This window comes from Piliocolobus tephrosceles, chromosome 20 (assembly GCF_002776525.5).
Source record: "Piliocolobus tephrosceles isolate RC106 chromosome 20, ASM277652v3, whole genome shotgun sequence".
Lineage (NCBI taxonomy): Eukaryota > Metazoa > Chordata > Mammalia > Primates > Cercopithecidae > Piliocolobus > Piliocolobus tephrosceles.
Window position 1 is genome coordinate 19,403,822 of NC_045453.1, and position 25,877 is coordinate 19,429,698.

Below are 25,877 nucleotides of genomic sequence, written 5' to 3' on the forward strand. Positions count from 1 at the left end.
GGGAGGGGAGGGGAGGGGAGGAGAGGAGAGGAGAGGAGACGAAAGGAAAAGGAAAGGAAAGGAAAAAGAAAAATCATTCAGCATTTTATCCTCCTGTCCTACCATCCATATGTGAAGATGTGCCCAGGCCTGTTGGTAGGGGTTTAGCTGCAGGGCTGCTTGACAATCCATAACTCAAGCGTAGGCTTACCTGAGCAGCCATTGCCAAAGTTGTGAAAGGCCAGCTATGAATGGTAATGAATCATCAATGTGTTGGATGACCCCAATTGTTCATTCATTCATTCATTCATTCATCCAAAAAGTATTTATTGAGCACCTACTATGTGTTATTGACTATGTTCTCAGGGTACTCTGTGAACAATATAGAACAAGGCCCCTGGCTTCCATGGAGGTCATACTCTAGAAGGGAAGACAGGCAATAAACAAATAAAGAAAATTTTAGGTAGGGACAAATGTATGGAGGAAATAGAACTGGGCAATGTGACTGGAACGTAGAGAGGTGAGTAGGTGGGCTCTCTCTTCAACAGAGAAGACACTGTGTGCTGATGGCATCAGATCTGAGACCTCAAGGATAAAATGGAATCCATCCTATGAAGAGCCCTGGGAAGAGGGTGCAAGGAAACAGGAACAGCAAGCACAAAGGCCTGGCAGTAAGGAGGCGCTTGGCTGAGATGAAGAACTGAGGAAGCCCCACGTGCTGGGAAAGAGGTGTATAGGAAAAGCCTAGGGGAGATGGGGGATGGGGACGGAGTGGGCAAAGGCCAATGGGAACTAAATCAGGGATGGGGTCCTGCTGCAGGATTTAATGCCCAAGACAATATGATTTACATTTTGCAAACATCTCTGGGCCTGGTCCGAGAGAATGGATGTAGGGGAAGGGGCAAAAATGGAAATTGGGAGCCCAGTTCTGGATCTGCTGCATTTTCCATCTAAGATGATGGTGGCTGGATTTGGCTGGTGACCATAGAGACCCTGAGAGTAATAAGTGGTGGATGTGTTTCAGCTATGTTGAGATAAGAGCTTGGTGCAACTTGGAACCCAGAGCCCAACTGGGGCACATGAACCCTAGCCAATTGATCCATTAGCAAATTGCTGTGGAGCACCTCCCATGTACCTGGTGCTGAGTGACAAAAGATGAAAGTCCATGTCCTCATGGAGCTGATATCTGGTGGGGGAGACAGACCACACATGACTAATTAACATATGCAGTATGTCAAATGAAGATGCATGCCATGTGAGGCAGGGAAGGAGCCAGGCATCCTTGGGTGAGACACCAAGGCTCAAAGAGAGTCTGATAGAGAAGGAAAATTTGACTTCGAACCAAGACCTGAAGGTGAGGGGGTGAGCCATGCAAACATCTGGGGCAAGAAAGAACAGGTGCAAAGGCCCTGGGGTGGGAGCACACCCAGGAAGCAAAGGGGAGGCCAGTGGGGCTGCAGGGGCCTAAGGGAGGAGAAGAGTAAGAGGAGGCAAGGTGAAAGAAGTGGCAGGGGTAGAGGTGGTAGGAAGTAGGTGGGATCATGCAGGGATCTCAGAGCTCACAGGAAGGACTATGGCTTCTCCTCTGAGTCATGTGGGAACTAGGGTAGCATTTGAGCAGAGGAGGCTCAGAACAGGAGCTGACTTTGTTTTTAAAGTTATTTCTCTGGTCGAGTGTGGTGGTTCATGCCTATGATCCCAGTTACTCAGGAGGCTGAGGCAGGAGGACTGCTTGAGCCCAGGAGTTTGAAACCAGCCTGGGCCAGATAGTGAGACTCCATCTCTAAAAAATGTTTTCTAAAAAATTAGCTGGGTGTGGTGGTGCATGCCTGTAGTCCCAACTACTCCAGAGGCTGAGGTGGAGGATCAGTTGGGCCCAGGACTTGGAGGCTGCAGTGAGGTATAATCATGTCACTGCACTCCAGCTTGGGTGACAGAGAAAGACTTTGTCTCTTAAAACAAACACACAAAAATAATAAAGTTATTGCTCTGCTTGATAGACCAGACTCCCCAGCAGCCTTTGACAGTGTTTTGGGGAAAAGAAAATTAGAATGAATTAAATGTTCTTGCAGCTAGAACCACCACTAAGAGTAAAATAACCCACCCCTGGGAGTTGGGTGCGTGGCTGGTGGCCAAACACATCAGTCTTGGGTTCAAATCCTAGTTCCGTCACTTACTATCTGACTTTAGGTGAGTGGTTCCCAGCAAGGGCCTATTCTGTACCCAAAGGACGTTGGGCAACGTATGGGGGCATTTCTGGTTATCACAACTTGGGTGGAAGGGCAAAGTACTGCTGGCATCTATTAGTTAGAGACCAGAAATGCTAAACATCCTGCAATACACAGGTCAGCCCACCCCGCAAAGAACTATCCCACCCAAATGTCACTGGTAATGAAGCTGAGAAACCCTGGTTAGGGTATATCCCTTAATCTCCCTATACCTCAGTTCTTTAATTTATAAGATGGAAGTAACCGCTCTAGGATTGTCATGAGGATTAAAGAGTTAATCTACTGCCGGGTGCAGTGGCTCACGCCTGTAATCCCAGCACTTTAGGAAGCTGAGGTGGGCGGATCACCTGAGGCCGGGAGTTCGAGACCAGCCTGACCAACATGGAGAAACCCCGTCTCTACCAAAAATGCAAAATTAGCTGGGCATGGTGGTGCATGGGTGTTATCCCAGCTGCTGGGGAGGCTGAGACAGGAGAATTGCTTGAACCTGGGAGGCGGAGGTTGCAGTGAGCCGAGATAGCACCACTGCACTCTAGCCTAGGCAACAAGAGCGAAACTCCGTCTCAAAACAAACAAACAAAAAAACAAAACAAAAAACAAGAGTTAACCTATTAAAAGCAGGGATCAGCAAAATTCTGTAAAAAGCCAGAGAGTAAACATTTTAGGTTTTGGGGGGCCATGAGGTCTCTGTCATAACAACATATCTCTGCCATAGGAGCAGAAAATCAGCCACAGACAACACATCAATGCTTGAGTGTGGCTAAACTTTTATTTGGGGGACATCAAAAAACAATTTTTTTTTTTTTTCTGAGACAGGGTCTCGCTCTGTTGCCCAGGCTGGAAGGCAGTGGCATGATTTCAGCTCACAACAGGCTCGATATCCTGGGCTCAAGTGATCCTCCCACCTCAGTCTCCCAAGTAGCTGGGGCCACAGGCGTGTGCCACCATGCCCAGCTAATTGTTGTGGGTTTTTTTTTGTTGTCGTTTGTTTGTTTTGTAAAAGGGAAGTCTTGCTCTGTTGCCCAGGCTGGTCTCTAACTCTGGGGCTCAAGCGATCCTCTCACCGCGGCCTCCCAAAGTGCTGAGATTACAGACGTGAGCAACCACGCCTGGGCTGAAATTTGAATATCATATAATTTTTCACATCACAAAATATTTTTCTTCTTTTGATTTATTTCAACCACTTAAAAATACGAAAACAATTCTTAGCTCCCAGGCTGTATAAAAATCAAGCAGTAGGCTGGATGTGAAGGGCCACAGTTTACCAATCTTGATATAAAGACTTCAACAGAGCTGGGTAGTCCCAGCTACTCAAGAGGCTGAGCGGGGAGGATTGCTTGAGCTGGGGAGGTCAAGGCTGCAGTGAGCCGTGATCATGCCACTGCACTCCATCCTGGGTGACAGAGCAAGACCCCATCTCAAAAAAATAAAATAAAATAAAATAATAAAAAAAAAGACAGAAAGAATTTAACAGGACGCTGAGTACTAGCAAAAGTTCAGTAAATGTGGGTTACCGTTGAGAAAGAAGAAAACAGAGCGTACGGAATGATTCTGACACTCAGAGCCAGGTTACTTTGTTCTCCTGTTGGACTTCCACAATCTAACAGAACACTGACCTCAGACAAAGACACTCTGAGACTATGCAAAGTCCACTTCATAATCTTGTCTAAGGGCAAGGTGGTTGTAACACCCTCAAAATTCCAACATCCCCCTCTCTTGCTAAATGAGTTACTTCTCCTTCCTTACCCAGCTCAGAATTGCCTCTGGTCTCTCTCAGTGCCCAACGTCCAGCCCAGATCCTGTCCTGGGTTCCTTTTAATAACCTCTTCCTGAGACACTCAGGGTAGCTCATGGCATGTGTGCCCTACCCCCTTACTGCTGCTGTAAATGATAACTCAGCTTGTTTCATTACTCGTGTATTCCTGGGGTCTTTGGTGAAGGCCACTGGCACTCTTTAGGAACCCAAGCAAGACACAAAAGAAGTTTGATTGTTTTTCTCTTTCACATGGGATTTTCCTTCACATGGAAGTCAGGCCACATACACAGCCATGTGGACATTCCTTGTCTCGCCTGCGGCTTGGGGAAGTCTCTTCCCCACCACAGGCTGCTCTCGTGGTACCCCGTTGGTACTGAGGGAACGGGATTTCCTGGTGGCTGACTGTGTCATTTTTCCTGTGACTGGAGCTGGCTCTGTGGACCCCCTGCGGGGGCCTGAAGGTGAAAGTTGAGTCAGCTGCCCTGGGCCATAGGAATAAGGGCCCCTGGGCACGAGTGCTGGGAACAGGTCCACATGCCATGCATGAGGCCAGGGTCCGGGGCACTGAAGTAGGAAGCGAGGGATTATTAATAGCACACTAAGGTTGGGGGCAAAGTTGTTCCCAGGGGATGGCCAGAGAGTAAGAACTCTGACTTGGTGACCCCAGCCCTCACCATCTCTAGCTCACTCTACCCTCTTCCCACCTGGGTGCTGTGCAGGTGATTCCTTTATGCAGCCAGGGTGGACAGCAACTTGTCTGAGGTTACAGATAGGGAAACTGAGCTCACCAGTGTGCCACAGCCCCCATCTGACCCCGTTTGCTCTGCATCTGAGTTGAAGAGCCCTGATAAGAGATTGTATGTGCTATAAATAAGGCAGTGAAGGGTATTTGTACATGCAGAACTCTAGACAGTAATTTGCTTTATCATGTAAGATCAGAAAGGAGTTTTGCTTTTTCCTTACGGAGATTAGCAATGTAAAAAATGTTAATACCAGGGATTTTCTGATGATGATGATGATGACGACGGTGATGGTAAAGTCAAGAAGATGAAACTGGAAAACCTGGTGCTGAGTGGCGCTCTTAGGCATTTACACAGGATCCACCTCTGTGCTTCCTGTGTCCTCAGTGACCCAAAAGACCACGTGGAAACAGGCCAGTGGGGCAAAGTCCCCAGAGAGACTTCTCTGGGTTCAGAAATCGCCAGTTGATTAGAAGCTTGATGCTTCTGTAGGGTCCTATTCACATCATACCAACCCTTGAGTTTGTGTCAGGCCAGGGGACTGAGAACTTTCACATTTATGATCTTACAGCTGTCTCCAAGCAGCCTTAGAGAGCTATGCAAAGTTTATTACCTTCCTCTTGACAACTGGGAAAACTGAGGCCCAGAGAGATGGGCTAAAGTTGGGATCAAGAGGACCCAACGGGTCAGTGGCAGAGTCAGGATTATACCCAGAACTTTGGATCTCCCACCCCCGAACCTTGGTCCATTTCCAAGGCACCCACCTGGCACTTAGCAGGTCTGACGTGAAACTGATAACTCTGGTCTAGCCTCCCTGGTATGACTAAGATGTTCTTAAAGTTTGACACGAAGAGGGCCCTCAGGAAAGAGTTCTTGTGTCAAATTAGGTAAACAGCACTCCAGGGAAGGTCAAAAGCCCCCAGGTGAAGCAGGCTTATGTCCATTTATTCATTTAGCACTCATGCCAGCCTAGGTAGTGAGGATTATTATCCCCGTTTTAGGTTTGAGGAAACTGAGGCATAGAACAGTTAGTTCAATGGTCTATTTGTGTATTCATTAATTCCACACATTTACTGAACATCTACTATGTACCAACAGTGTCTTAGGTGCACAAGACTGCACCAGTGAAGATTCACGACAATGAGAAAGATTGATAGGCCTTTCACGGAGCTTGGAGTCTATGGAGGAGACAGATTGTAAACCAGGAAGCAAATCAATCCTGCTCAAGTAGGAGGGGAAATGCCAAGGTGCATCGAGGTAGAAGGTCTTATTACCTGTGCCTCCAATGCCTGGAAGTCTCATAGGTAGTTTTTAATACAACTGCCATATATTAACCACTTCCTATGTACCTGGCTCTTGTTTCTCACATAAGAGGCAGCATCCTTGTTTTATAGATGAGGAAAGTTGCAGAAGGTGGGTTAGCTTATGGATGAAGACAACGCTTCACCCAACATTAAAGACCCTTGTGTTGTGAAGGGTGGTGTCCTGGGCCTTCCTATAAAAGAAAGATGTAGATGGCAAGCTAGCTGTCTATGGACAGAAAAAAGGAGGGGAAAGAGTTTAGATTCAAAAGCCAGGTGGAGGGCCAGATGTAGTGGTTCATGCCTGTAATCCCAGTGCTCTGGGAGGCAAAGGCTAGAGGATCACTTGAGCCCGCGAGTTTGAGGCTGCAGCGAGCTGATTGCACTACTGCACTCCAGCCTAGGAGACAGGGGAAGACCCTGTCTCTAAAAAACAAAAACAAAATCCAGGTGGGTCCCTTACTGGCCAAGGGACATTGGGCCAATCATGGCTGTGAGCTTCAGTTTCCTCCTCTGTAAAATGGGCATGCTAATAGTGCCTCCCCACAGGGCTGTGGTGGAGGACCTAATGAGAGCGTGCATGCAGAGGGACACTGGCAAAGCCATCACTCACATGGCCCCTGGGTCCCCCGGATAGTGCAGGGCACAGAACTGGGTAAAGGAACTGGAGAAAGGCAAAGGGGCTGCCCTCCAAGTCTGAGGACCTCTGGAGTCTTATCCAGAGAGACCCACCCTGCCCTAGGTTCTGCCTCCTCTGTACCAGGCACCATGGCAAGGTGCTTATAAGCACAGATTCTGGATTCAGACAGAGCTCAGCAAATCATCATGTTACTTTGGGCAAATCATTTTGCTTCTCTGAGCCTCAGTTTCCTCATCTATAAAATGGGCATCATTACCTCCCAGTACAATTACGAAGATCAGATGAGCTAATGAGTATAAAAAAATCAGTATGGTATCTGGCATGTGGTGTTTGCTCTGAAAATGAGAGCTCAGCTCACATGATGATTATGGTTGCTGCTGGTGCTACAGATGTCCCTCACGAACCTATAGCTCCTAAAACTTCCTCGTGCCTCTCCTAGCCCACTGGCAGAATCTCTACTCCCTCCACCCCTGTCCTCGCCTCCTGCCACCTGGTCAAAGCTCAGAACTGGATGAAAGGGAATAGCTCTCTTCGCACTGGAATTAGCCTTGTTTTAGGTCTTAGAGGCTGATCATTAACCAATTCCTTCTCCCTGATCCCACGGCCTGTAAAGGCGGGTATCTGTCCCAACCCCCAGGGTCCCCTCCCTCCTGACATCCTGCAGCATGGAAAAAGACTCTGGACTTCACTGCATGGCCAGCACTGTGTGTGGCCTTGGGCAAGTCCCTTCTCCTTCCTGAGTCTCAGATTTTTTATTCTCATAATGAGGGACTTGGCTTTCAATCATTTGCTTTGCCACTTCGTAAAAAGTCTCATGTGGGAGGCAGAATAATGGAGCCTGAGAACGCAGGCTCTGAAGTCAGCCAGCCTGGATTCAAAATACCAGAGCCACTGTTTGGAAACTGGGTAACGGGGGGTGGGGGGACTCTTTTTAATTCCTTCCTCAATTTCCATTTCTCTAAATGAGGTCGATGCTTGTTCCATCTCATTCAGATGTAAGGCCCACCTAAGAGTCCGCACATAAACTAAGTGCACAGTAAACACTGGTTATCATTGCCTAGAAGCCCAGTGTACAAAATGAATAAACTAAGTCTAACTAGGGTTGAAATGGGGGAAAGGGCAGAGTCCCAGGTGCTTGCTGCCACCCCAGGATGACCATCAGGCAGTTCTCTTAAGGGAAACAGTTTGAAAGTCAAGAAAGCCAATATTGTACAGCTGGGGTCAGTGACCAAAATATGCAGACCCAATCCAGCCCGCCGCCTGTTTTTGTGTGGCCTGCCAACTAGAAATGGCTTTTACATTTTGAAATGGTTGAAAAAAATCTATAGAAGAATATTTCCTGTTATGAAAATTATATGAAATTTTCATTTCAGCACCCATAAATACAATTTTATTGGCACATTGCCACACCTGCTCATTTGTTTTATCTGTGGCTGCTTTCTGACTGCAAGGGCAGCGTTGAGTAGTTGCAACAGAGTGGCCCACAAAGCCTGCAGTATTTATTATTTGGTCATTTGTAGACAGAATTTGGTAATCCATGCTATAAGGCTTCTCTTCCCTTCCTCATGGAAGACCCCACACTTGCGTAGAGCTGACTCTGCCACTTTGCCAATGCTATGATCCTGAACACATCATCTCACCTCTCCGAACTTCATCTGTAAAGTACATATAATCATTTCTAGTGTTCAGGGCTGCCGTGAAAATAAAATAAGCAGGATCCCTTAGTGTATGACAGGGAAATACTCATGTGACTGTCAGTGAGGTTAACTTAGATGGTACATGGATAAACATTTAAGTTTTAACAGATATATATTTAATTTAATTCATATTTTAAAAACTAGAACTAGCATACAAAACCTATGGTTTCATGGATAATGCTTGTTGTGTTCACTGAGGTAAATGATCCAAGCCACAGGGGCAGATCTGCCATCTATCTCTCAAGATGTGGCTCCTGTCTTTGGGTCTCGAGTCATCCTGGGGATGGGTCTTTGGGTCATATTTACATTCTACCTGGCAGAAAGGGCAGAACCCGGAAGTTGCACACATCACTTCCACTCACATTCCATTGACCAGACTCAGTTACCTGACCAAGTCTTATCACAAGGGGAGCTGGTAGTTTCAACCTTTCCTCAGAGAGGAAAGCATTGGGTTCTATTCCTAAAAGAACAAAGAGAGAATCGATGCTGGGGTTCAACTAGCCATTTCTGCCCACATATATATCAATTCAAATCTTCCTTTTAAAATAGTTATATCAATTAAAAGTAAGACATTTTAAAGTGACATGATGTGGCAGCCACTTTGCAACCATAAGACCAGGGGAACCACAGAGTCGCCAATGAAAAGTCATGACATCATTGTGCCTCTGAATTGATCCTGGACTTCTTTAACTTCACTATGTGATTTGGGAAAATCATTTCCCTCTTGGAGCCTGAATATAGTCATCTAGAAATACAATGGCTGTGTACGTTTTGTTTTGTTAAGAACACAAGTTCAGAGGATTGAGGGAATCAAATCCCTCTGTTCATAATACGTTATCACTATTTACTGCACAAAGCTTCTATTTTCTGTAATTGATTGGGTCTTTTTAGTCCTTTCTCTCCCCATTTCCCACTCTCGCCCTTTCCATAGCAACCATTCTGATATGTTTAATGTGTAGCTTTTCATTATACATTTCTTACACAATGTTTTGTAGTTCATGTGTATTTTCAGCTTACATATGGAGGGTGTATTGTAGATCTCATTCTGGTTTTTACCCGCAATCGTAACTGCTCTATGAGATCCATTTATAGAAGTGTATGGTTCACTAATTTTTCTCTCTTTTAAAACCAGCAAAATGCTCAATGGCATGTACCCACCATTTTTGCCTTTGCCTGTATCGCTACATGCCTAGTGATAAAGCCCACGTAGCCACTAACTCCCCACAGCACAGAGGGCGCTACAGTGAATATCACTATGTGTGTTCCCTCCTGGACCTATGAGAGAATTTCTTTGGTGTCTGGGAGCAAAACTGCTGGGTTACAGAGTATAAACACATTTAATGTTACTAAATCCTTGCACAAGATCCTTAAGAAACTCTAACCCAGTCCACACTCTTTCTAGCAGTGCATGAGAGTTCCTGTGGCCCCCATTCCTGCCAACATGGGGATTCACCAGCTTTCTTATTTCTGCCTGTCTCATTGATTAAAATGTCATTGTTTCAATTTGCATTTCTCTGAATACTGGTGATGCTGAGCATCTCTTTGGATGCTGTAAAACAAGGTTTAATTACAGTACCTACTTCATAGAGCTGTTTTGAGAGTTAAGGGAGATAATGTATGTAAAGAGGTCAACTCACTGCTCAGTATACAGTATGTGCTTAATAAAAGCAAATTTTAAAAAACCAAGGTACCATGATTTCTTATCTAATTATCAGTCATTGTCATAATTAAAACACTTGACACATAGCTGGTGCTCAATAAGTGTGCATGCCCTTGGCCTTCCCTGACATCTTTTGGACATCCCATTCCCACTTCCAAATCCTGGTGGAGTTGGCCCCAATTCCTTTGCACAGCCTCACCTGTATTCTCTTCACTCTCCTGGCTGAGGTCCTTTCGAACCTCCTTCTCGCCAAAGAGACTTTTCAGGATGGCATTGGCAATGGGAAGCATCATGGCAGTGGAAGCAGTGTTGCTCAGCCACATGGACAGGAACGAGGTGGTCACCATCATCCCCAGGATGAGCCTGCAGAGCAAATAGCATTAGAGACAAATCCAGAGCCCAGGGCCCAGGAGATCCTCTGGTCCCAGTTTGCCATGCCTGAGGAATCCAATCCATCCATTTTACAGATGGAAACTTGAGACTCAAAGCAGAAACCAAATGCACTCACCAGGTTTATTTTAGATCTAAGAAAACTGTGGTTCAATGTGTTTAAGTGAACTGTCCACAGGTACCCAGGTACCCAGGTTATAAAGATATCTCAAGCCTGACGTTTTCTCTTTCTTGCCCCCAAATCTTCAATGACAGCCATTTCAGAAAAAAGTTGCCAGGGCACCAACACACTCCACTATCTTTCCCTCATGGCCTTCTCCGCTTCCTCCCCCTTTTCCCCTCCCATTCTTACCCTGCTGAGACTCTGCCAAACTTCTTACCAGCATCCAACGCCTTTACTCCTCTGCCTCCCTGCCTTTGCTTGGTCCATTCCCACCAACAGAATCTCAGGATTTTTTCTCTTTATATTGAACTCTGAATCCACCTGGCATTTACTTAGATGCATAATACAAAGTAAGATGTAAATCCATTTTTTAATAGAATAAACCAATTATCCCAACTCCCACCATTTACTGGATAATCCTTCCTTCAGATCTGGATTTCCTTTAGATTTATTCTGTTTCAAAAATCTGTTTTCAGACTTGTGTCTTACTCTTTTAGTTATTGTAACTTTAGAATATATTTAAGAGCGGCCCTGCTCATTCTTCAAAGTTAAGCTCAAATGTGACCTCCTCCAGGAAGTTCCCCCCATCCCCCTACCTCTCATGCAGGCTCTCACACCATGGTGTGCCCCTTGGAGATCAAATTGCACTTGGCATTGGAATCAGTTCCATAGATGGAGTCTGTCCCACAGGACTGGCAGCTCCTCTAGGAGGAGGCGCAGCTACAGAGCCTAGCAGAGCAGTTGGCACAGAGATGATGCTAGAAACCTAGGAGTCATCCAGAACCTTTTTTTCCTACGCTCTCCCCTGTGTCAATTTTATCACCCAAATTGCTCTCAAATCTATCCAATCTGTTCATCTCCACTGCCACCTCCTAGTCCAAGCTGCTACTGTCTCTTGTCGGGACACTCTAAATGGCCTTCTAACTGGGATGTATCAGCTTCTCATTCTGGTACTCTCCTATCTGATCTCTACAAGGCAACTAAGAGGAATCTTCTAAAAAATGCAAATCTGAAGGAAATGAGATGTATTTGAAAAAAAAATGCAAATCTGGCCATGTCACTCCTCAGCTTATAACCCTTAAAAGAACAGATTTATAACTATAAGTCTATGGATATAATTCAGAACTGGATTGGGGGAAAATGTGTATCTTCATTTTGCTAACATCTAATCAAATTAAGCATTTCCGTCAGTGATAAACAGTCAACAAAGTTCAGGTGTATGAGCAGTGCCTGAGGCTCTGTCACCCCCAAAAAAAAATCCCTGACATTTTCTCTCTCTCTCTCTGTCTCTCTCTCGCTTTTCTCTCTCTCTCTCTCTCTCTCTTCTTTTTTGAGACAGGGTCTCACTGTCACTGAGGCTGGAGTACAGTATCGTGATCTTGGCTCACTGCAACCTCTGCCTCCTGGGATCAAGCGATCCGCCCACCTCAGCGTTCTGAGTAGCTGGGATCACAGGCATGCGCCACCACGCCCAGTGAATTTTTTGTATTTTTGGTAGAGACAGGGGTTTTGCCATGTTGGTCAGACTGGTCTTGAACTCCTGGCCTCAAGCGATCCACTTGCCTCAGCCTCCCAAAGTGCTGGGATTACAGGCGGGAGCCACTGCGCCTGGCAAGATCCCTGATACTTTAAAATGACATTATAATCACTGCAGACATCTTGAAATATCAACACTCAAAGCTGCTCAACATGATGGCTGTGATCAGGCCCATTGCTCGGTCTTGCCGGTTGCTGTGTTAATAAAACGGTACCTACCTGTACCAGGGCGCAGGTGTCTGTGTTTACAAAAAAAATTATCGATAATTGCATTTTGCTGTAGTTGTTGTTTCAAACTCTGTTGTGCTTTATGCATTTAAAAAACATTATTCTGGGAAGATCCTTAAGATTCACCAAATTGCCAAAGGGGTTCATGGAACAAAAAATAAGATGAAAATAACACCCCTATTTTAAAGGCCACCCAATCCTCTAAGAATAAAAGTCCAAATCCTAACCAGAGGGCCTGAGGCTCTCTAGGATTGTGACCCTGACTCCCCTTCCTTTCCAGTCCATCTTCTCATATCCTCTGCATCCCCCTGACCTTCAACTCCCACCTGATCTTCATCACCTAGGCAGGTAAATAGCAAACAAGAATGCTAACAGCCAGCATTATCTGCTCAGGTGTAGGGGATTTACCTGCATTCGCTCATCTAATCCTCACTAAACTCTATGAGGTGGGTGCCACTACATCACTATTTCACGGGCAGAGAGAGGTTAAGTCATTTTTCAGAGCAGGTTATCTGGGATTCGGCCCTGAGCAGTCGGGGTCAAACTGCCAGTGTGGCTCCCTCCAAAACTATGGGACTGGAATCCCTGGGGGTGGGGCCTGGGGGTCAGCATCTCATCTCCCCAGGTGGTTCTTCTGCACCTTTGAGAACAGCTTCCCATGATGGGCCTGTGCTGCGTCTAGCATGCAGTGGGTGTTTGCTAAATAGTTGAGAAATAAATAAATAAATAAATAAATAAATAAATAAATAAATAAATAAATAAATAAAATAAAATAAATAAATAAATAAATAAATAGTGGGAACCGATGAGCTTCTTGGCCTGGACGAGTCAACCAAGAAGAGCAGGTATAGGCTCTAGAGGTGTAGTCCCTCTGCCTCTCCACTGTAGGGCTGGAACCGTTACCTGTTCTTACCTTGCCGGCTGGACTCCAACAAGCATCAGGATCTTGAGGGCGATTCGCCGGTGCAGATTCCACTCCTCGATGGCGCTGGCCATGATCAGGCCACTGAGGAAGAGGAAGTTGGTGTCGAGGAAGTACTGGGGGCAGACCTTGTTGGAGGGCAAGATGCCCATGAAGGGGAAGAGGACGATGGGCAGCAGCGCTGTCACTGAGAGCGGCAGGGCCTCCGTGCACCAGTACACCGCCATGAGCAGGATGATAAACAAGCAGCGGCCTTCCTGCAAGAGGAGATGCATGCTCAGAGGGTCAGTGGGGCTCAGGGCAGAGGGGGAAGGAGGCCCGGGGCTGGGGGCAGAGGGGGAAGGAGGCCCGGGGCTCGGGGCAGAGGGGGAAGGAGGCCCGGGGCTGGGGGCAGGGGGGAAGGAGGCCTGCGGCAGGGCCTGCCCCGGCTCGTTCTCAGGGCAGCAGTGGAGCAGGTGTGTGCCTAAGGCGTTGATTTTAAGCAGGTGGCGTCATCTTTCTAAGCGTCATTTTGCTCAACTATAAAATGAAGAAGCTATTTTGGTCCACCCCATAGGACTGTTTGAGAATGAAGTGAAATACACTGTGGTCTTAGAGATAAAGATGAGAATGAAAATAGTTTACTTGATAGGGGATCCCAGGAGGTTCTGGAAGGACAGTGGGGAAGTGAAACAGAAGGAAGCCAATCCAGAGAGTGTCCCATGAGAAGGTTACCACTGTGAACACCTGGATCTCAATTCTGATGGGGAACCCTGGGGAAAGGGCAAATCATGCCTTCGAGTTGTCTCAACTGGAGGCAAGCAAGTTGGAGCATTTATCTGCCAACTCCTGGCCATCGTTGGTTGAGGGCTGATACTGGGAGCATTAACTTTCAGCACTTCTGGCATCCTTATGTGCAGACTGAGCATGCTCCTGCAGCCACAGGAAACGCTCCCGCAGACCATATCAGAGGCAGTAAGAAGCTACCGATGTGTGGGGAAATGGTGAGCACCAGTGGGGTGTAGAGGGGGCACAGGGAGCAACTGCCACATCCTTACGCAGTACTCAGCACAATGCCCAACACATAATGCATACTCCATAAACAATAACAATAGCCGACATCTGTTGGGCTATTAAGTACTAGGTGCTATTTATTCCTAACAAAATCCTAGTGAAGTAGGTATGATTATTATCCCCATTTGATGGATTAGGAAACTGAGGTGCAAGGAGGTCATTAGCAAGGTAATGGCTGTGCAGACCAGGGTAGACCAAGACAATCTACCTTTATAGCCAGACCTTCATACAAGTGCCCTGCTGCTGTTCTCAGCTGAATATTAGAACCAATGAAGGGCAGACAAAGTAATTTAAGTCTAATCAGTAGTTGTCAGGGCTAGGGTGGAAGGTCTATGTTGTGGGGGCACAGGTAGGGGTTGCAGAGGAGCACAGAGGAAACTTTTGGGCTGATGGCAATGTTCTATACTTAGATTGGAGTGGTAGCTACATTGGTGTGCACGTTTGTCAAAACCTGTCAAACTACACACCTGTTCTCATCGTGAGAGTGATAATGACAATGACTTCACATCTAACGCATCCGTGTCCCACAGGATTCATAATACTTAATGTCCTATTATTCGTGTGGTCACTGTTGGAATGAAACTATTCCTGCCCTGCCCTTGCTTTCTTATGTCCTCTCAAGGCAATGATCTTGCATGTTCTAGGAAACATGAACTTTTTCTTGGATTTGGTCCTGTCTGGAGCCATCTTATGGCTCTTACTTCCTACTTACAGTAAGTTTTGTTAACTTTATTCCATGTCCATAGGACGTCGAACAGAGCACCATCCTAAGAGAACATATCCTCAGCGAAACAGGACAGGTATCTGATTACTATGATTAGTTAATCCATCTTAGAGGGAGGCCAGGGAGGGACCACGGAGACCCATCAGACAGCTGTGGCAACAATCCAGGCAAAAGACACTGGCCACTAGGGCCCATTGCCGGCAGTTGTTGGTAGTGAGAAGCAGTTGAATTCTCAATCTATTTCCAAGGTCACGTCTGACAACTTGGCTGATAGATCTGTTGTGATATGTAAGCAAAGAGAGAAGTCAAGGGCAATTCCAAGTTGTAGGTCTCGGCAGTGGGAAGATGGGGTTGTCATTTACTGAGATGGGGGAGACACACTGTCACCAATTTCCATACCTTGAAACACACATCCCGAGACTCTGCTTAACACACCCTACATTGGAAAATGTCCAGATTCCCAAGTCCCTTAGCTTTTCTATCAGTTGCTCACATTCACTCATGAAATATATAGATGTGCAAAAAGTCTCTCACAGGGAGAATTTCTGTACAGCTCAACCCATTTTCCTATTGACTTAAGATACATTGTTTTAGAGAAAAAAATTAAATAAGCTGCCACAGTTAATACAAAGTTATCCTTCAGGATACCTAAAATTTATTTCTTGGGGGCCAGAGAAGAACAACTGTAAAACAAATTAACTCGGCCGGGTGCGGTGGCTCAAGCCTGTAATCCCAGCACTTTGGGAGGCTGAGACAGGCGGATCACGAGGTCAGGAGATCGAGACCATCCTGGCTAACACGGTGAAACCCCGTCTCTACTAAAAATACAAAAAACTAGCCGGGCGAGGTGGCGGGCGCCTGTAGTCCCAGCTACTCCAGAGGCTGAGGCAGGAGAATGATGTAAACCCGGGAGGCGGAGCTTGCAGTGAGCTGAGATCCGGCCACTGCACTCCAGCCTGGGAGACAGAGCCAGACTCCGTCTCAAAAAAAAAAAAAACAAAAAACAAAACAAAACAAAAAAAACAAATTAACTCAACTTGGAATGAATATCCCAAGAACCCAGGTTATTGGACACACCCATTAAAGGTTGAAAGTAAAAGGAATAATACAGAATCAAACTTCACAACTAAAAATTCCCTAAGTTTTGATTTGTCACCATCCTTTCAGTTTCTCAAATCAGGCAGATCCATGCATCTCAGAGGTAAGATATCTTTGAGAATCACAAGACCAGAGTCCATAAATACTAATAACCCCCAGCCCTTTGTTCAAGCAAAATTGTATGTTGAATCCCAATATATAAAACAGACAAACTTTGAATGTAAAAATCAGGAAAAAAAAAAAAGGCACTTTTCTGGACAAGTGGGATAAGGAGCTGGTCACGGGCTTCTCTGTTCTCTGCCTCCCTTCCACCTACCCTGGCAGCCCCTAAACCTCCCCAGTTTGGGGATTCAGTGGCAGATCATCAGATCATCACCAAGCCCCTCTCATTTCCCTGGCTCTACAGATGTGGAGACTCGGATCAGAGAGGGAAAGAGTGAGTCAGCAGTTGGATGTCAGAGCTGTTTCCAGAACCCCAAAGCTCCCCCAACAAGAAGCTGAGATCCTTTTGTGGAAAAGGCCCACTTTTGTGGAAAAACCTCAATGTGTGCTTGGAGTCAAAAGGCATCATCCCAGAATTCCACAGAGATAGAGGGCAGGCCCGTCCCAGGTATACAGCACAGCAAACAAGGATGTGGGAAACCAGTGGCACAATAAACAGCACCCCGTTTAGAGAAGATCCTGGAATCCCAACATTCTGCCTACAGAGCTTTAGTAACCACCTGGGGAGCCGGTGTACCCAAGGTTTCAGACTTGGCCAAGGCCACCTCAGCCTTCTTAGGCTGGGAACCTGAATATCACCTGGGGACGATTGGTTTCCACAGCTCAGAGAGCCAAAGGGGCCTTCCTGAAGACACACAACTTTGGAGAGATGGAGCCACCTCTCCTCTTGAGTCTTGGCTGCCAGTACAAAAGCAGCACGAAACCCTGTCTCCAGCCCCTTATCCTGCTTCATGTTCTTTCATGTAACTGGTTACCACCTGAAAGCAGATTTTATAGCTCTATATGTTTTCTCCTCTATTAGAATGCAAGCTCTAGGAGGGCAGGGATTGTGTTCCCAATGCCAAGAACAGTTCCTAGCACATAGTAGGCACCCAAAATATCTGTTGAATGATGAATACATGCTTCTACAACCTAGAGAAAAAGCTCAAGCCAAGTTATCATTCATTCATCTATCCATTTAGCAAACTTTATTCCTGACCACATGCTATGCCCTGGGCTGGAAGCTGGCACAAGGAAAATGACTAACACATAGTCTCTAAATTTTTAACAAGCAAATCTGACCACGCCAATCAATAAATGATTCTTAGCCAGGTGCCTATAGTCCCAGCTACTTGGGAGGCTCAGGAAAGATGATTGCTTGAGGCCAGGAGTTCAAGTCCAGCCTGGGCAACACAGTGAAACCTGGTCTCTAAAAACCAAACAAACAAAAACTACAGTGCTTCTCAAACCCAAATCACCTTCCCAGCCTCTTTCTGCCAAATATCCCTCAAACAACGGATGTGTGTTGGTAAATGTTGAATAATTGGCTCTTGAAAAACTAGTGTGTGTGTGTGTGTGTGTGTGTGTGTGTGTGTGTATGAAGGTCTGTATTTAATAACTGGCTATTAGAATTCCTAAAAACTTGACAATCACATTTCCCAAGCCAGCATAAGCTGGCTGCAGCACACCACTGTGGGCCTCCAGGCAGAACAACATCCGTGCATCATCCCCTGGGCCAGGAAATCTGCATCACAGTCTGCTGCAAAATTGCCTTTCTTCCACCCATGCTTGGTACCCTGCTCCACAATGAATTCATGCTTTTTAAAATATACAATTACTTTCTATCAGATCTTCCTGCTGACCCAAGAAGGAATGCCCCATGTATCCTGTTCTGCGTACCACTTGCCAGACCAACAGGTATCCCAATTTGTAAATATGAGTCCTTGGTGGAGATTATAATCTCAAATTCCCACAGAAGCCCAGACATACCATAAATGAACTCTTGCACCCCTTCAGACAATCCTCATCTTTGTGTTTTGAAAATGATATGACTATAAGACGTTTCACTTTCATCTTAGGCCTATTATGAGACACCTAGACTCCTAGACTGCAGTCCACCCCTCTACTTGGCATTCAAGATTTGGTGCCTAGCCCATCCCTGGTCCTAGATTCCTAGACTGTAGTCCACACCTTTACTCGGTATACAAGGTTTGGTGCCTAGCCCATCCCTGGTTCATCTGCTTCCACTGCTCAAGGAGACAGACATGAAGACAAATCATTCATCCCCCAGAGAGACAAGTGCTAAAACAGAGTTTAAGACAGTGAGCTATGGAGCAAAGGTGACAGGGAGCTGTGTCACGCAGTGGGGTCTAAGAAGGGCAGACACCTCAGCACCTCCTTGCTATGGTCTCAATGTTTCTGTCCCCTCAGATTCATACATGGAATCCTCATCCCCATTGTGGTGGTGATAAGAGGCAGGACCTTTGGGAAGTGATTAGGTCATAAGGTCTCTGCTCTCACTAATAGGATTAGTGTCCTCATAAAAGGGGCCTAAGGGCCTTCCTTCTGCCATGTGACGACACAGCAATAAGGCACTGTCTTTGAAGAAAACAGCAAGGCCCCACCAGGCACTGAATCCGCCAGTGCCTTGATCTTGAACTTCCCAGCCCCTAGAACTGTAAGCAATGTACTTCTATTGTTTAAATATCACTCAGTCTAAGGTATTTTGTTATAGTAGCCCAAATGGACTAAGACAGTCCTCCGTCTCTCCCTTTGGTGCCCACCATTCCTGTTGACACCAGTGACGTCTTCAGATTTCTCTAGCTTTAGAAGCACACTTGGCCAAGACTGCAAAGAAGTAACACTACTAGGAATAGCTCCCAGCCACGAAGTTCAGTTGCCTTTCAGTGGGATAACTGAGGCATGTCGAATACCATTTCCCAGAAGTCCCCAGTAAGGCTGAATCCCTTTTGCTGGCAGGAAACTCTTCATTAATACACCTCTATTTCTTCCATGCTCTTCACTGTTTCCCTTGTCCACTGCCCCCAAATTCCTTGCAGTCAAATCATTGCCTCAGGGTCCTTCCGAAGACCCAGTCTAAGACAGAAGTGTTCTCAGAGAGGGTGACGTGTTTCTGAGCTATGATTGGAGAGGTGTTTGGCACAGAGAAGGAGAGGGACTGCCTTCTTGCCTATGCTGGAAGCCTCTTTTGTATTTGAGTCAAGAAGAAGGGTTACGTCCTCCAGCTGGATTTGGGGTTTATCTGAGCCAAACCCACTTGAGAGAGGTCCCAGGCATGATCTGATACAAGAGAGTCCAAGCTCTGTCATTAGAGCCTGAGCATTTAGGTCTCTCCCCTCCATCTGCCCTGCTCTTGACCAATGTCAAACTTCATCGGCTTTCACTGAGACTATTTCTCAACCTTTGCACTTGTCTTTGCGCATCCTCCACATGAGCAGTCAAAGGAATACTTCTAAAATGCACTTCAGATCATGCCACTCCCTGGCTCAAACACTTCCTCTGGCTCCCCATGGCCCCCAGACTCACAGTCATGGCATTCGAAGCTTATCAGGGTGTCCCAGTACAGGCTTCCCACATTCCCCACTTTCTCTGTTCTCTTGGACACAGTTCTCTCAGCAGTCTACACTGCTTGTCAATCTCTGGGCCTTTGCACATGCTCTTCCTTTTGCCAGGAACATTCTTCTACTTCTTCATCTAGTGAATTATGACTCATCTTGTAGAGGCCATTTTTATCCTGTGACCCCCATCCTAAAGTCCTGGTCAGTTCCAATATCTATGCTCTCACAGCACTCGGTTCACAGAAGAGCAGAACAGCACAGCGGTTAAGAACCTGAGCTTGTTGCAAGACTTCCTGGATTTGAACTATAGCTTGACTACACCATGACTTTTGTGACCTTGGATAGGTGACTTCATGCCTCTGTGATTCAAGTTTCTGTCATTTGCAATTCAGACTCCTGACTAAAACACTCACCTTCTCCATTCTCCTAACAATAAATAATACCTGACATTTTAATAGAACTTAATGTGTGTGCTTTCATCTTTGCTATTGCAAAATTCAGAATATCTCTGTCACACAGCAATGGAAAAAATAAGAACTAACATTTATTGAATGTTACTATATGCCTGGGACTGTTCTAAGTATGTTATATCTATTTGTTCATTAAACAACCTTATGAAAGGAAGGTTAGTATTATTTTCATTTACATTTAGCAAATGAGAAAATTGAGGCACAGAGAGGTTAAGACAAGGGATCTTCAAAAAGTTCACGAAAAATATGTATTATTTAAAAACTATGCAGGGATTTCAAATTTTTGCACCAAAATAAACTCATACTAACTTATTATCACATGTCTGAACAGAATCTAGTTTGAGGCACTAAAAAGGACAGTTCGAAAACCGCCCCTATCAGAGCTCTATGAATTCTGCTAAAATTGAAGTAAAAACAAACATCAAATTGATGGTGAAGCTTGATGCTTTACGAACAGTTTATGGGGACAATGCCCCAAAGAAATTCTAATTTACAAATGGATAATTTGTTTTAGAAGGGATGAGACTGTAGAAGATGAAGCCTGCAGTGGCAGAGCATCCACATGGATCTGCAAGGAAAAAAATTTAATCTTGTTCATGCCCTAATTAAAAAGCACCAACAATTAACAGCAGAAATAGTAGCCAACACCACAGACGTCTCAATTGGTTCAGCATACACAATTCTGACTGGAAAATTAAAGTTGGGCAAACTTTCCACTTGATGGGTACCAAGACCACTGCACCGAGATCAGCTGCAGAAAAGAACAGAACTTTCAATGGAAATTTTAAACAAATGTGATCAAAATCCTGAAGCATTTCTTCTAAGAATTGTAACAGGAGTTGAAACATGGCTTTGCCAGTACAATCCTGAAGACAAAGCACAATCAAGGCAATGGCCATCAAGAGTTGGAAGTGGTCCGGTCAAAGCAAAAGTGAACTGATCAAGAGCAAAGGTCATGGCAATATTTTTGGGGGGATGCTCAAGGCATTTTCCTTGTTGACTTTCTGGAGGGCCAAAGAACAATAACATCTGCTCATTATGAGAGTTTTATGAGGATTAGCCAAAGCTTTAGCAGAAAAATGCTAGGGAAAGCTTCCCCAGAGAGTCCTTCACCATAGCAATGCTCCTGCTCCTTCCTCTCTTCAAACAAGGACAGTTTTGTGGGAGTTTTAACGGGAAATCATTAGGCATCTGTCTTATGGTCCTGATTTGGCTTCTTCTGACTTCTTTTTGTTTCCTAATCTTCAAAAATCTTTAAAGAGCACCCATTTTTCTTCAGCTAATAATGTAAAAGAAGATGACATTGACATGGTTAAATTCCCTAGACTCTTAGTTCTTTAAGGATGGATTAAATAGCTGGTATCATCATTACAAAAGTGTCTAGAACTTGATGGAGCTTATGTTGAGAAACAAAGTTTATATTTTTATTTTTGTCTTTTAATTCCACTTTCTTATGAACTTTTTGAAGTCTTCTCATCTTATAGATGGTTCTAGAATAAAAAAAGTTGTGGCTCCAAATCAAGAAAAATACATTGAGTACCCAGGGGGTCTTAAGCAATCTCTATGTGGAACTTCCCAGCACATCACATCCAAGGTCACATGATATCTTCCCAAGAAAGGGTTCTAAAACCAAATAAGTTTTTCAGGAACTGCTCTCCCAACCACTCCGCTAAAAATTCATAATTGGTACACTGAAAGGGCTGACAAATCATGCAGTACACACATTTATTTGGCCTTGTCTAACCCAAAGTTTCCAAAATATATTTGACCACAGACTGAAAATATTTCTTAAAATCCTCCACAACTTATGCTCCACGGAAAATAAGGTGGTAAATGCTGCCAAACTGTAACCTGCAAAGGTTCATCCATTCAAAATGATTTACTGACTCTGTCTCCTCAACTACTAAGAAAGTTCCCTGAGAAGAGGGACCCCGTTTCTTTTGTCTTGTTCCCTTCTGTGTTCCCAGCACTTGGCACAGTTCCCAACACATTGAGGGAATTGGTATCAGAGAGTGTGGAATGAGTGAAAGAATAAATGGATTGTGACCCTGACTCTTTGTGGCCACCATGCTGAAAGTTCAGGAGGTAGAGATGAATAAGTGAACATCTGCCCTCGAGTTGCTCAGAGTATAGGGATCAGGCAGGTGGATGCCGGGTCAAATAACTACACTGGGACCAACGTGTGGTTCTCAGTAAGCCAGGGACACCTAGGGGAAAGTAAGTAACTTAGCTTAGAGGACAAAGAAAGATAGCAGGGAACATTTCTCTTAGGAAGAGCTATTTAAACTAAATCTTAGAGAATAAAAGCTTTTGCAGATTCCTAAGGTCAGAGCCTCCCCTTTGTCCAGCAGGCACTTGAGCATTTGCCTATTGTACTTTAAAATATGAGGGCAGATTTCCGGAGCAGTAGGAGATCCTTGCAAATTTACTCCTCTAACTCAATAGGAATTGGTGTCTGATGTGTGCATGTGTGTGTGTTTGTGTGTGTGTGTGATACTCATGAGTAGCATCAAAGTTACAAATTTAAGAAGGCAATATAGCTTCCCTGTTAGGGACACTCTAAGGTCAGAACTTAATAGATGACAAGAATTTTAAAAAGACATGACTCAGATCTTACAGTATGAAAGGGGTACAAAAGGGATAGTTTGAACAACTTTTTACCAATAACTTTGATAATTTCAAGTAACCAGAGAAACTTCCTGCTAAAACATACCTTTCTCAACTATCAGAAAAAGAAATTAAAAAGCTGAATATTTCAGTGTCTATTGAAGAAACTGAATCAATCATTACAAACCTCCCCACAAAAAAACTCCAAGCCCTTCTGGCTTCAATGGTAATTCTACCAAACATTGAAGGAATAAATAATACCATCTTGCAGAAACTCTTTCAGAGAGCAGAGAAAAAGGGAACACTTCCTAATTCACTTTATGAGGACAGGATAACCCTGTTACCTGGGTGATCCTGACAACGGCATTAAAAGAAAAGAAAATGGAATATAATGGTTGAGAACAGTGACATGCAGTCACCTGGAAAATTTCAATTCTGAGGAGCTCTGGCGAGAGTTTCCTTTTCTATGCAGCTTCACATCTCTATGCAGAAGAATAACTACAGTATAATGACAATCACAACCACCAACATTTTTTGAGTATTCTCTAAGTTTCAGGCATCTTCTATGTATTAACTCATTTAACGCCCCTAACAATCTTTTCAGGAAGGCATCTTTTTTTCTTTTTTCCTTTTCTTTTCTTTCTTTCTTTCTTTTTTTTTTTTTTTTTTTTTTTTTTTTTTTTTTTTTTTTTGAACCAAGGTCTCACTGTGTTGCCCAGGCTGGTCTTGAATTCCCGGGCTCAAGTGAACTTCCCATCTCAGCCTCCCAAGTAGCTGGGATGACAGGCATACACTGACACACCTGGATTCAGGAAGGTACTATTACTTTCCCCCTCTGTTTTGGGGGAAATTACAAAAGGACATTGATTTAGGTCATGCATAACACTGTGTCCCAGGTAATTCAGTCCCAGGGTAGTGTTGCAGCTTACAAACTGCATAGTCTAAACAGGAATTCTAATTTTTAAACTCTTCTCTCTTAAACATTTAAGGGACTCAAAGTATAATAATCACTAGCAATTAATTAGCAAGCAATTAATTTCCAAGTAATTGCACTTATCAACTCATTTTATTTTCACAACAATCCTTTGAGACAGATATTATTAGCTCTGTTTTGCTGATGGGACAACTGAGGCAGACAGGAAAAGTCAGGTAACTTGCCCACAGCTGCTGAGGCAGTCAGGATTTGAACCCTGACTGCCTGACCAGAGTGGTGGTCTGACCAGAGTTTTCTCTTTATCACTATGTATTTCTGCACAATCTGTGGGTGTTCTTGTCAAATGTCCACATCCTCTCTATTCTCTAGCATGCCTGAAAATCTCTCATATTCCTAAACCAAGAGAACCTCTCTCAAGCTTCCTGGCTTGTCCTTGCCATCCCTGCCCCTCCATCACCCCCATCTCTGCCTCACTGTCTCCCACAAGGCATGCTCATAATAACCATCCTGTTCCCTCCCAATTCCTCATTCCCAGGAACTCCATCCTTCTAGTTCTGGCTCCTTTCTCCAGAAAATAGCCTATCTGGAGGCTCTAGTTCTTTCTCTCTTCATGCAATAGCAACAACAACCACTATCACCATAATAATACTAATAACAGTAAACACCTATTGAGAATTTGCTATGTGGCAGACACGGCCCAAACAACTGTACCTGTGTATTATCTCAGTTTAATTGTGATTGTCACAACAGCCCTATGAAGTAGGTTCCATGATTATCTCCATTTAGCAGATAATGCAACTGAAGCACAGCATGAATAAGTAACCTGGCCAGGGTCACAGAGATGAAAGTAGTAGACAGCCTGCTGGGCAGACACAAGGCAAGCTGCTCATAGCATTATGCTGTTACACAAGGGGGAGATGGTGAGACCTAGACAAGCTGTTCTCAAATATTCAATCAGTATTAGGATGAATAGCAGCAAATAATTGTTTAGCATAAGTATATCCCACACTCTATTTGGGATATACTTATAGTTTAAAAACGACTCCTTGTTCATCTGAAATTCAAAGTGAACTTAGAACCTTGTGTTTTATCCTTCAATCCTAGCTGGGCCAACATTCCAAATATGTGAGAAGGGAAAGCTCAAGTATTTCTAAAGACCAGATGTGGTTATGAAATAAGAATTTCAGCCCAGAGCCTCTTTAAAATCCTGCCTAAGAGGTCCACTTCTAAGTGATATAGGACCCCTGAGGGAGTTCCCATGTATGGAAAACCAGGAACTAGAGGGGTAGAAGCCAGGGAGAAAATCCCAATGGAAGGACTGTGAAGTGTTCTGAGAAGGGAGAGGCCCACTAGTCTCCTGACCCTGTAAGATTCACAAGAGAAGTGTCTGCTGCAAAGGCAAACTGAGGGGCAGGAGTCATGCACCTGCCAGGCTTCTTGCCTCTTCCTACCCCCTGGCTTCTTTCACTGTGGCTGTCACAAACCTTGCTTAAGAAAATAAGGAAGAAGAGGTGAAACCATAAAGAGGAACTCAGCAGACAATGATCTCTCCTTCGTCTTTCTTTCCCAGCTTCCAGCCTGTAGAGCCCCCAGGAAGGGGAGGGGAAAGGATTTCACTTCAAATCAAGTTCCACGTTTTGATGATCACCTGGAACTGACCATTGTAATTTCTGAATTGAGACCATGTTTGTGTATTAAAGTAATTGGAGGATTTTAATTACATCTCAAGAGTGATAGGAAATGGCATGTGTCTGCAGGGGTTTTTGTCCAAGTAATAGGAAAAGAACTGAAAATATTTTAGAGCACTAGCTGGAGAGAAAAATAAACATGACTTCAAAAAAAGAGCTTCATTGAGCTATAATTTACATAAAATAAAAGTTCTGACAAATGGTCATATTCATATAGCCACCAACCCAATCAAGATACAGGACATTTACATCTTCCCAGGAAGTTCCTGTATGCCCCTTTCAGGTCAATTCCCACATCCTTTGCAAAATAGTGCTGCAATTTCTATCACTATAGATTGGTTTTTGCCTGTTCTGGGACATAATGGAATCATACAGGATGTACTTCTCTGTCTCTGGCTGTTTTTTAATTTTAATTTTAATTTTACCAACAAGAATGAGCTTGAAGTATGTCTGGCTGTTTTGCTCAGCATAATGTCTGTGAGATTCCTCCATGCAGCTGTGTG

At 44.6% G+C, this 25,877-nt stretch overlaps 1 protein-coding gene across 2 annotated transcripts in view; it reads right to left on the reverse strand.

The window, feature by feature from the left end:
• The window catches only part of SLC13A3 (solute carrier family 13 member 3), a 90,692-nt gene that overhangs the window by 39,670 nt on the left and 25,145 nt on the right, over positions 1 to 25,877 (reverse strand). Inside the window, exons 2-3 of one of the 2 annotated variants that reach the window (XM_023197058.3) lie at positions 13,232 to 13,497; positions 10,201 to 10,364 (exon numbers count right to left, since the gene is read on the reverse strand). In XM_023197058.3, coding sequence (XP_023052826.2) covers positions 10,201 to 10,364; positions 13,232 to 13,497 — 430 coding nt within the window. The remainder of the gene's footprint in view (positions 1 to 10,200; positions 10,365 to 13,231; positions 13,498 to 25,877) is intronic. The other variant, XM_023197056.2, reaches the window with a different exon arrangement.